Source organism: Canis lupus, chromosome 6, assembly GCF_048164855.1.
Source record: "Canis lupus baileyi chromosome 6, mCanLup2.hap1, whole genome shotgun sequence".
Classification (NCBI taxonomy): domain Eukaryota; kingdom Metazoa; phylum Chordata; class Mammalia; order Carnivora; family Canidae; genus Canis; species Canis lupus.
Genome location: NC_132843.1, coordinates 58,584,215 through 58,596,294, shown reverse-complemented (window position 1 = coordinate 58,596,294; position 12,080 = coordinate 58,584,215). Strand labels below are relative to the sequence as shown.

Genomic DNA, 12,080 nt, shown 5'->3' with positions numbered 1-12,080 from the left:
ATTGTATTAATTCATTAATGTATTTAGTCCCCACACCAGCCCTATCAGATAGATATTATTATTATCGTTGTTCTACAGATAAGAAGACTGAGGCAGAGAAAGAAACCTTCCCAGCATCACACAGGCAATAAATGGCTGGATTGGGGACCAGCCTAGGCTGTCTCTCCCAGAGCCACAATTGTTAAGTTCCCAACTGTCCTGATGAGGATATTCCGCCCATGACAATACCCTGAGAAGCTTCCAACACAGACGTTCAAGGACAACAATAATTAGAGCAGGGATTCTTTGAAAATCCCCTAGGTTAGGCCTGGAATCTCCCATGGGCAGGAGAATCTTTCCAGAAAGCACACCTGGTCAACCTGCCCTCATGACTAGGGAATATACCCATGCAGGTGAAGAGAGATTATATAGAAAAACAAACCAAGACAACAAGTGGTGGACAACCCAGAAGGTCTTAATATTATTTCCAAAGTAACAGTCTGAGATTTAGAAATGAGAGTATAAGGGTAGAGAGAAGTGCAAAAATCCAAGAACAAGCCTGCTCACCTCCTGACTTTATTCTCTGCACTCGGCACTGCGTAGTAGCCTGGTTTGCATTCATATCTGCACACGGAGCCCACGTCGTGGTTGCCCTGGAGGCAGTGAGGCACGAGCAAGCCAGCATTCGGGATAACAGGGGGAGCGTCACACTCCAACTTGCAGTAGGCTTCCGGGAGAGACCAGAGCCCATCTTCCAGACAGGTCAGCCATGGGTTCCGTCCTGACCCCAGGAAAAAAGCACGGATGCTCAGAGCAGAGTCCAGAAATCAACTTAATAGCCAAAAAGGACAAAAACCTGTCAAGCTGCCAGCATTCTCAGGAAGTCACACGATTCTTTGTTGAGTAGCTTCTCTGACATCTCAGGTCCAGTGCTCATCCTGTCTCTTTCTACCCACTGAGTACCCACTGTGATGTCTTACATAGAACTGGGGTCAGATAAATTAGTCCCTGACCAGAATAAAAGATCGGCTACCAAAAAAGTCATTATTTCACTTCCCAACTACAAATAATAAAAATATAGTTGTGAGAGTGTCATGGAAAGCATAGTAATAATGATAGATAACCCATTTATGGTGCTTTTTATGTGCCAGGCACTGTTCAAAGCATTTTACAATACTGGTGTAAACTTCACATCTCAAGCAAGTCACTGCAAGAGATTCCATCGTTATCTTTTATTTTGCAGGTGGGGAAATTGAGTTCAAGGCACCTGCCTGAGCTATTGAGGGGCAGATGCAGGGTTTGAGCTTGGGCAGTTGTGATGTGGAGTTCTGTACTCAAACACCGCACTATATGCCTCAGTGTTATTCATGGTTCCTCCAAACACAGTCCGTGGACGTCCCCCAGTTGCATCACCAACCCACCTCAGCCCCACTAAATCAGGCTCTGTCAGCATTAGGCTCAGGAAGCTGCATTTGTATCAAGCCTCCGGAGTCACTGACAGTCCCACCAAAGTCTGAGGAGAGGCGAAAGGCAAGGTGTGGGGTCAGAGCAGGCTCTACCCTATTTTCATCTCTTACTAGCAGTATAGCCAGTGACAACTCACATAACTGTTCCCATCTATAAAACAGAACTAAAATCACCTTTTAAAATGTGCATGATAAAATGCTTCTTGATTATTAATATGATCAGGCAACTGTTAGGTTAGGCTGCTGGATTCCAGAGGACGTACAATCAAAAACAGGGAAGTCTAAGTATCTCCTTGCATGTATGTCATTGGCACAAAGAATGGCGGCACCCTTTTGGACTTTGGTGATGTTATCAGAAGAGGGTGGCACAGCACAGCAAATGGGAAGAGTACTAGGGTAAAGAAAAGATCCCTAAAGTACCCCAAAGAGAGAGGGGCTGAGCAGAGCTTTGCATTCAGTTCCTGGTTGGCTGACAATACCTTGAAGCTTGGCTGGTGGGATACAGGAGATTGAACAGCGTTTCAGAAAGTCTGTTCCCTCTGAGCAGGAGAAGGTCGCATGGTTCACCAAAGATGGGTCAGGAACACCACAATCAAGGGGCATGCAGCTCACAGCCCGGTCCCAGTGCCCAGAGGAACACGTGAGTAGGATTTCCGTCTAGAAACAGAGAATTTTCCTCCATCAAGGTCACATGAAAAGGCTTTGATAAGCAGATTCCAGGCTTTGGAAGAGTCCTGGTGATTATTTGTACAAATCTTCAAAACAGGTTTTGATTTTGTCTTGCTGCCTCCTGATGCCCTATTGGCTTGATATACGGTCTCATAACATCCGGGCAGGCTGCTGCTGACCGCCCCTGTTGGTGTAGGAGAATCAGGAAATGGGAGACACTCCTCCAGGCCACTCTTGGCTGCCTCCCATGTGCTCCTAGATCCATTCTATGCCTTTCCCCACCATGCACTGTGCCTCTGTGGGGTTGTGCTTGGATCCAGGACCCAGGGCACACTGGCTGGAGATTGCCAAGCCAGGAGGGAAAGGGCAGTCAGGGTACTTATTCTTCTTACTCCTTCCACAGGAGGCTACTGCTGGTTGGCTTCGTCCTTTGGCTGTCCTTTCCACCTTCTCCTGTACTCTCTCCCTGTGGGTTCTGCTAACTGCTCCCTGCAGTCAACTCTTCAGGCCTGTGGGTGATGTCACCCCTTGACCCTGGGATTCTGTGCCATCTCCTTGTAATTTCCCTGTATCCTGCTTCCACCTTCACAAGCAGTCCCTGTATCAAATTTTCTCAAACTGCCCACTTTGGAGCATGTTATCTGTTTCCTGCTGGGACCCTGATGATAAACCAACTGATAACACTATTAAACATAATTACCTCCACTGAGAATGGTGCATGGTACCTAAGAGCAGCTGAGAATTAATGCATACAAGGCACCTTCCAAATTGCATGGTTAAATTGGTGAGATTCTAGACATTTCCCTGAGCCTGGCATTTTTGTGGAGTAGCCCTACTTTCCTCATCACTAAATAAACAAAGAGACATTTATCGAGCACCCAGGAGAGCCAGGTTCTGTCTAGGTTTGGAGAAACAACACACCCTCAAGGAGCTAGCCATCTACCAGCAGAACAAATCACAGGTGGAAATGATGGCTCAGAAAACTGAAGGGAGAAGAATGGAAAGGAGAAAGAGGGAGGAGGAAGAGGGGGAGAGGAAATAAAGAAGGAAAATGCAGAACTGTATTGTTATTTATCACAGCCTACTCCTTTCTGTAATGATTTGCAAGAATACAATACAAAGAATGGAAATGATCAAAGGAAAGAAGTAAGAAATGAGGACCAAGAAGAAAGAAAATATAAAAATGTAGCAAGAGATAGCAATGTCGTATCTCGGCGCTTGCTTTGTGAGACAGCAGGGCAGGGGCTAGCTGAGGAGCTGCCCTTCCACAAGCAGGAGGCAAGAGTCTGCAGGGTGGTTCACAGAAAAAGTGGCACCAGACCCGGCCTGTGAAGGATGAGCAGGACTTCCCAGCAGCAGATGGGAAGGGGGGAAGAAAGTGTCCAGAGGGAGGGAGAAAGAAAGGGAGAGACCTGGAAGCTCACAGGTTCTTAGGGAAAGAGCACAGCCATCAGTCCAGCCAGTGTGTTACCACAGGTCAAAAAGGGTGCAGGGAGATTCTGAGGCTCAGCAGCCATCCCACCATGAGACCACAGTGGCAGTGAAGCCAAAGGTAAAATGACTGGTGAAAGCACCTGTCACCCCTGACACCCACTCCTGGCCAGCCACTCCTCCCTCTTCCCAATGTTTCCCTGTTGTCTGCCAGAAGGACCCAAGTCAAAGCCAGACACATTTTTCTGTTTAGTTTCAGTTCTTGTGTCAACAAAAAGCAAATATCCCCACTGTCTTGTGATCATGAGCCGGGATTGTATAATTTCCTCATTGGGGCCAGCTTGGGGTGACAGAAGCAGTCCACTGGAGAGCTGTGTTTGCTAACTCCACCAGATGGTTGGCAAAGGGTGAGCTCGCACCTTCCTCTTCTCAACCCAGACTGCCCTTACACACTTATCACAGTGTAGAAGTCTGCCTCAAACCACAACGATCGCCTCCACAATCTGTCTCCAGCTCTGCATATATTGCCTGATTTTTCTCCTGGCTTCATTAAGTATTGTCCATTTTGTCTTGACTGTGCTCCTAATTTTAATGCACTGCAAACACTGTCTTTTCTTCCCTTCCTCTCTTTACCTATCACACAAATGTATTCAGTCCCTATTTTTTTTTTTTCATTCTTCCTAACTCTTTTTCTAATGTGAGTTAAGCTGGGTGAAGGATAGGTGACAAGAACTCTGCCTTTCTGATCAAAGTATCACAGACCAAGAAGTTGGTGTCTCCAGGTATATCAAAACAGTTTCTCTCTATGCAGAACCTAAACCACCTGAAACCAACAATTGTGTCTTTAAGTTCAGACCATCTCTAAGCAAGTGAAATGTTTTCATGAATCTATAACTTGCTAAGTAGTCAGTTAGTACAAAACGCAAGATTCCAATCTCTTGCACCACTGATACCTGACCATAAGGCATGTATACATTCTTTCCTCATCATACCACGTCTTTCTGGATCTCTCCTCAAGGACCATTATCTCTTCCCTAATGTATTCTTTCTCTGTCTCATATTACGGTCACATTTTCTAATGGTTGATTTCAAGTTTAAAGGTCCTCTACAGAGTATTGAAAGCTCTCTAAAGGAAAGATGTAAAACAGAAGTTTTAGTTGGGAATACACTATCATGCTTATAGTAATGGCAGCTCAACGGAGTGCTATGTGCCATTTACTAGAAGCTTTTAAGTTATTTCCAATCAGTCAACATTATGATTCAGTGACATAAATACTTCTGTCCTCATTATTTCACAAATATGGGAGAACATTTAAGGAGATTAGTTTCTTTTGCTTGTTTTTACCTAAAATTATACAACTAATAGAGAGTGGAGCCGAAATTTCATTCCATGTTTGTCACCTGAACTATGCTCTTAACTCATATATTCTACTACCTCCAAATGCTGGTACTGGTGCTGCAGTAGCTTGGAGAAATGTGGAAAATTAGGCAAAAGCTAGCATCATGAAAGAAGCACCACCTAAGTAACAGAGGGAAGAAAATCTGACTCTTTCTTCAGCCTTCTTCTGGGGGTCAAACCATGAGCCACAGACAAGGCGATCACAACCCATCTTGCTTACAAATTGTGGACAAGTCTAAACCGTGGCATTCTCATCTTGAAGGCCAAAGGCGGGATCATAATCTCTGACAGGGAAAGGAGGAGGAGAAGAAGCATCCCTACCTACCGTTAATTAACCCTAGTTAATGGGAACTGCATGTGCTTTTATATACCTTGTGTTTCTGTGAAGCTATGCTCTCCTTACCTGTGGGAGTCCTCATCTTTCCTTCCAAGTGATTTAAAAATACCTGCCCTTCCCTGATTCAGCCAGGAGAGGAGCATAAGTACCTTCCCTCCCCAGGAGCTTGGTCTTGATGATCACAGGTTTCCAACTCACCTGCACCGGCCTCAGGTACTGCCCACTGCTGGCCTGAAGGGCAAACCCCCTTTGACAGGTGATAGCACACTTCATGTGACCTGGGCCTTCAGAGGTACAGTTCACCATATCCGCATGATCAAGCAGCAATGGTACACAGCTGCCCTGCTCCCTGCAGGGTTGATGGACAGAGCTGAGGATGACAGAAACAAAAGCATCTTAGACTGACTCCAGATCAGCAGGCAGCAGCAAGGACTTGGCATCTTCCTCTGGAAAGTGCCCCTAAACCAAAGAGAATTATTTTTCTCCAAAACCTACATTGAATCCATCACTACCTTCTGTATCACCTGGAACCATGTGACATGAAATAAACAGGAAGGATACCAGCTAACAAGTAGTGAATGGTTAACTGACTTTCCACGGCTTTTTCAGAACAAAATGGTGACAGAACAAGGTGGGGAATGTCCCAAGAGCTCTGGATGGCATCAGAAATGGCTGGATCAGAGAAATGAAATGTTGAAATGTTTAACAACCAATAGTTTTGGGTCCCAAATAATCAGAGCAGACCCAGGTCAAGAGTTAATCCTGGGGGGCCCTGACTGGGTCAGGCACCAACCTTTTAGTTGTTTGATCCCAGAGGGCCCAGCTGAAGGCTCTGGGTATCTGAGATGGCAGAAAAAGCAACATTTATTTACTGGTTGGTCTGGAAATATTTCTGACAACTGTCACCATAGCACTACAAACCACTGGAAATCAGCACTGGCTAATCAGAAATTGAGCCCATGACAAGAAGAGGAAACTTGCATATAATAAACCCCTGCCATGTGCCTGATGCTTTGGACAGTAAAGCTAGATGCTTTCAGGACATCATCTGAGCAAAGGAGGGCCACTGCTGGAGCTCTAGGGTTAATTATCAAGGAATGGGAGAGAGAGTTAAACTCCCTAGGCTCAAGGTGACTCAGTGTAGACCATAACAACAACAAAGATGCAACAGAGCAAAAAGAGTATTACCCTCTTCCCATGGCAAAACCATAGAAATGAATAATTAGGGCACTAGCCCCATGCTGTCTGACTTTGAATCTTGGATCCACCATTTACTACCTGTGTGATTTGGCTGAGTTACTCACTCTACAGTGTTTCAGCTCCTTCCCCCATAAGAAGAGGATAATAACAGTACATATCCTGCAGCGTTATTATTGTTCCAGGGGTAATTCCCGCTACTGCTTCTCTGCAAATGGCCCAAGTCCCACCCTCGGTGCTTGTTTTCTGTTAGCCATCCATTCTTTCTGGTTTTCCCATTTCTATATCTTTGTTCAATTTGTTGAGATTTCTAAAAGGCCTTTCTTCTCTAAGAAGCCCCTCAAGATATTTCCCTCCTTTGAGCCTCCCAAGGAAATTTTTAAAATATTTTCCTTCTAACATTTCTATTACTCTATCCTAGATGATAGTCATGTGTGCATCTGCTTTTCTTTAGTTTATTCACCCTTTGATCTATAAGGCAATTAGTGTCTGAGTATCTCCTAAGTGCTGAAACGCCCAATTAGATTATGAACTTCTTGAAGACAAATACAGACTCTTACCCACTTTTACATTCACCATTTAGCTTGTAGTAAACACAATACAAGTTTGCTGAATTAAATTTGCTTATACAGCAAAGTATGTCGATGGCTATTAAAATGGGTAATTTAATTCTAAAGTGACAGATGGGAATCTGAAACACAAAAATATTATCATCAAACCATTGATTCAACCATCTTGCTCTACTCATTCATTCACTAATAAACATCTACTGAGCACTTACTCTTAGCAGGGCATTGGTGTGAGTACTGGGGGTACAATAAGTATCATGCCCTTAAGGAAATCATAATCTGGTGGGGGAGACCAATGAGATATTTTTTTATATTTTCTTGCTCATGATGTTGCCAGTGGTGCTAAATATTAGCCAAAATGGCGACTGTAAATCTCATCATCATTATTTGCCCTAGTTGCACTAGTATTGTGCTAGCAGTCAGTGATTTCATTAAAAAGCTGGACGACAATACAAGAAAGCAAAAAATAAAATGTCATTGAATATGCACATACCACCTTGAAATAATTGAGAATTGATTTTAAAAGCACTAATCTAGAAAGGATGAATTTGACCTGAATATGCTGAAGTTGCTGCCTGTTATCTTGTACCCATAGGATTTAAGTCATATGTCAGTGACATTCTCATTCTTTCATCTATGCTTAGCTACAGGATAGAGGTGTTGGAATTGAGTAGCATGAAAGAAACTCTTTTACTCCTTTGAATTCTGATTATTCCCTTCAATGGTATGGAATGCCTCAGGTTAATTGTATGGAGGCTGGTGGAGGGAAGAATATATGAATTGCGGGGTAGGGGCTGTTAATTGTCAACACAAACTCTCCTAATCCAATGCTAATAATTGGGTATGTAACACAGGGAATGAATCCTCTCTTGAGTCTTTATTGAACCTATCTGGATAAGGGATCTGAAACCTGACTATCCTTCATGAGATGAGATCAGTACACCTCATTAATGATGCCTAAAGAATTCTAAGTTTCATAGGCACTGCATTTCTTGATGTCCACAAAAAGTATTATTTCTTCAGCATGCTATGCAGAGCGTACTAGAAAACATAATCATTAACAGTTCTGGTTCATGTCAGCTTGTCGCCAAGAAATTAATGTGAAATAGCATGTGCTGTTTTTCAGTCACTCCATCCAATTAATTAATCCATGTCATCATTGAGGACAAATACGTGCTAAGATAAGACACAGAACAAATACTCTGAATGAGCCTCCTTCCATCAAGATGGGGTTCCATTAATTGCTGTTGCTATGGCTACCGGTGTAAAGAACTGCTTCCAGCATTGGCAGCAATGGAGGAAGAGTGAGACAGGGGAGCGTGGAAGAGGGGGAAGTGGCATGAAATAAGACCAAGGCAAAAAAAAAAAAAAAAAAAGGCACCAAACCCAGACCTGTTTATGAAGTGAGAAATGGTTTTAGGACAGCTGCTGCAAATTCCTTCACTAGCTTACATTTCCATTTGCTTCCTTTTTAAGGAATTTGTTTTATGAGGACGGTGTTTGTCAGGTTATTAGCTTCTGATGGCATCTGGTACCAATTGTGGAATTCTCTCTCCTGTACCCCAACCCCCAATTTTTGTTTCTCTTCCAACACAAACCTCACTTTTCTGAGTGCCCTATGTCCTCCATTCTCTTCCCCTCCCCAAACATTCTCCTCTTATCCAGTGCTGCAGGAGCTCTCTTATCAGAACGATAATGTTAATAGTAAAAACAGTCTTAAAACTTCTCACAAGCTTTCTTCTTATAGTCTTTAAACAAATGGTAATGAAAGTGGCAGCAGTGAGGTCTTACAATGCCCCAGAGAGGTGGGAAGTTAGGTATTTATCTTGGTTTGACATACAAGGAAACTGAAGCTGCTTGGAGACTGGCTGGAGGCCACACAGTGAGAGTCAGAGGAAAATCCTTGGGCTGGGGCTCAGAGCCCTCACTCTGGGGCCAGCCTAGACCACAAGGCCACCTCCTCAGGGGGATGAGGCTGCTCTCTTGTTTTCTTCTCAGTTCAGGAGCTCCCAGTATAGGCCAGGGAGAGCCCAGAAGCTCCTGACCTCAGAAAGGCAGTCACAGGGAAATATAAAATATGTCATAGTCTGTCTTAGCTTCAAGCAATTTTCTTTTAAATGACAGCGAATCAAATTGTCAGTGTTTGTCCAGGTGCCACTGTCTGCAAGATGTGCTGATTAGTATGTTTCCTCCTTTGGCAACAGCTCCTCAGCCTTCCACCCACTTTTTCCAGATCTTTCCCCACACCCCATCACAATGTATTCTCAGGTAAAGATATGATGGATCTAGTCAGATGTGATTCACATCCGAGTTACAGGGACAATGTTTTAAACCAAAGGAATAAGTTTTTCATGATGGAATTTTAAGTCTACAGGCTCTTAAAAATCACACTCTGTAGATGGCCACCTACCCATAATTCTAGCTTTGTTGTCTCTCCAATTCTCTGCCAAGCCTCTACTCTCTCTCTTCTGGTCCTCACTGCCCAAGGTCATTATGTTGGAGGATTTTAAAAAATGCTTTCAACGAGGAATCTCTATACAAAATATTACGTTCACCCCAGGCTTTCTTCCTCTTGTACATAACCTGCTCATGGGCACCCAGGCACAATCCTAATGCCATCCTACCATAATGATGTATGTGTGTCCTTTTTTGGTTGGGTCTGTAAGTGACACCTATATTTGGAAAACCTCTGTTGGCACAGTTCCACAAAAGAATGACCCTCATGAGGCAGGCTTTCTTAATCATGGTTGTATATTAAACTCACTTAAGCAGCTTTTAAAAAATATAGATACCCAGGCTTTGCCCCCTGGAGATTTTGACTTTGAAGGCTTGTGGTAGAATTTTAGCATCTGTGATTTTATAGGTTTCAAAATGTTTGGTGTTCGCCAGGAACAAAACCCAGACCCGTGAAGGTCTGGTATGTATAATCTGAAATATATGTCAATAAATTCCATAGGCCAAGACTATAAAATAACAAGGTCGATTCCAGAAGGATAACCTGGCCCTACTGCCTCGTTGTTACATGTCAATGTATTAAGTCATATTATCACATAGAAGTCATAAGAGAGATCAAAAGTATACATTTTTCCTGTTCTGAAGGAGCTTTCACTATAGCTGCAAAGAGAATAATGAAATCATGCATTACTGATTATAAATTCATGGCTGTTTCAGAGACAGTTTTAACATTGGGTATGACTTGACCTCAGTGAATGAGCAGAAATTGTAAAGGCAAAAAAGATACTCTGGAAAGTAACCTCTGATACTCCACAGACAGAACACAGGTAAGATGACATTCTTAACACTTTGACAATATTACCATTTCCTCCCCACCACTGAGAACTGAAGAAAATTCATTATGCGTGGGTCTCTTAAATTATGACTAACAAATGTAGAGAACCTATACTGCCAGGAGCCCACAACCATATTTGAAGACAGGCTGACAGGTAAGTTCCCAAAGCCTTCCTCTGCCTTAAAGTGGTTGGTGAAGAACAGGGTAACGCTGACCCCAGAGAGCAGATATCATTCTCTGCAGAGGAAGCAGACAAACCCACTAACAAACTTGTCATGAGCTGTCTCCCAGGGCACACCACATCAGGCATCTCTTTTCCATCTTCCATTTCTTGAGGCCACTAGAAGGAAGTTGGCCTACTTCCCAGCCAAGGTCTAGATTTGGGAAGCTGGGTAGTTTCTGACAAATACGCGAAGTCCTGGGTGTTCTGTCCACAGCTTCCCCACAGCTTTGGTCCAAGGATCCTCTGAGAGTCTGAGTTATCTGAAGGAATTTCAGGAGATGATAACACTATCCCAAATGCAATCAGAATTCATAGTGAAGGGGCATCTGAGTAGCTGAGTCAGTTGAGCATCCAACTCTTGATTCTGGTGCAGGCCATAATCTCAGGGTCATGAGATCAAGCCCCACACTGAGCCCTGCATTGAGCCCGGAGCTGGGCTCCATGCTCAGCATGGAGTCTGCTTGTGATTCTTTCTCTCTCTCCTTCTGCCTCTCCTCACCCCCACTCACATGTGCTAAATAAACAAATAAATAAATAAAACCTTAAAAAGAAAAAGGGAATCCATAGTGAAACCCTGCTTCTCCCATGTGAGGACTGATGGAAGATTATATGCTAAAGATCACATTTCCTTGAACATGAATTCTGGGGAAGGGGTGGGATAGGGGTGACCATTAACAATGATCTTAGAGGAACCATAGCTTGTTAAAAGTAAAATGGACCTTAAAGATAATTCAACTCAAACTTATTTTAGAGATAAGGAAAATGAGCCCAAAAGAAATGATGGGATATACCAGAACACTAAGACTACAGTATAATAACAAAGAAACATTTAATTAAGCTTTGGCTCAAACTCAAAATCAGGATGACATCAGCTCATGTACTTTTCTCAAGTCAACATCCCACCCTCCCTTAACAGCCAGAAAAAGCTGACCACAATTTGATATCTGGAATCTAGGTTAGTTTAGAAGAAACTGTCTGGCATCTGTACCACACATTTTGACAAACAGCATGGTGTAATAGAGAAAGTAGCCAATCAAGGCCAATGTGACCTGGGTTCAGGTCTTGGCTTGTCCCTGCTTACATCTATGACCTTAGGTAAGTGTCTTAACTACTCTGGCCCTCTGTCTGCAAATTTGTAAATTGATGGGTTTGAACTAGGTTCTCTTAAAGGTCCCTTCCAGCTCTAACATGATATTTAATTTCCTAGATGAGGTGATGGTGGTATTGAGGTGGGAGTACAGAAAACCCATGAATAGGCAGGATGTGGCAGAGAACCCAAGAAAGAGTTTCTCACAATCTTTCTTGCCCAGTGTAAGTTTTTGCTTAATATCCCAACTTTTCAGTTGCTTGGTTAAACAAAATATTGCAATCCATTTATTCAAGAAGTGCCACCATTGACCAAATAGCAATCCCAGTGGTTTCTGGAGAAACAGCTCTTTTAAGGTTAAATAGTAAGGGGATCAAATTTCTGGCCATTCCCCTACTGCATTTTATTGATTCTTATTGAAATAAGAGGGTGTG

At 43.2% G+C, this 12,080-nt stretch overlaps 1 protein-coding gene across 2 annotated transcripts in view; it reads right to left on the bottom strand.

Annotated features, from left to right (window-relative positions):
• The window catches only part of PAPPA2 (pappalysin 2), a 456,471-nt gene that overhangs the window by 76,089 nt on the left and 368,302 nt on the right, over positions 1–12,080 (bottom strand). For both annotated transcript variants that reach the window (XM_072830732.1, XM_072830733.1), the window contains 3 exons: positions 5,480–5,651; positions 1,925–2,102; positions 547–760 (listed from right to left, as the gene is read on the bottom strand). In XM_072830732.1, the coding sequence (XP_072686833.1) occupies positions 547–760; positions 1,925–2,102; positions 5,480–5,651 (564 nt within the window). The remainder of the gene's footprint in view (positions 1–546; positions 761–1,924; positions 2,103–5,479; positions 5,652–12,080) is intronic.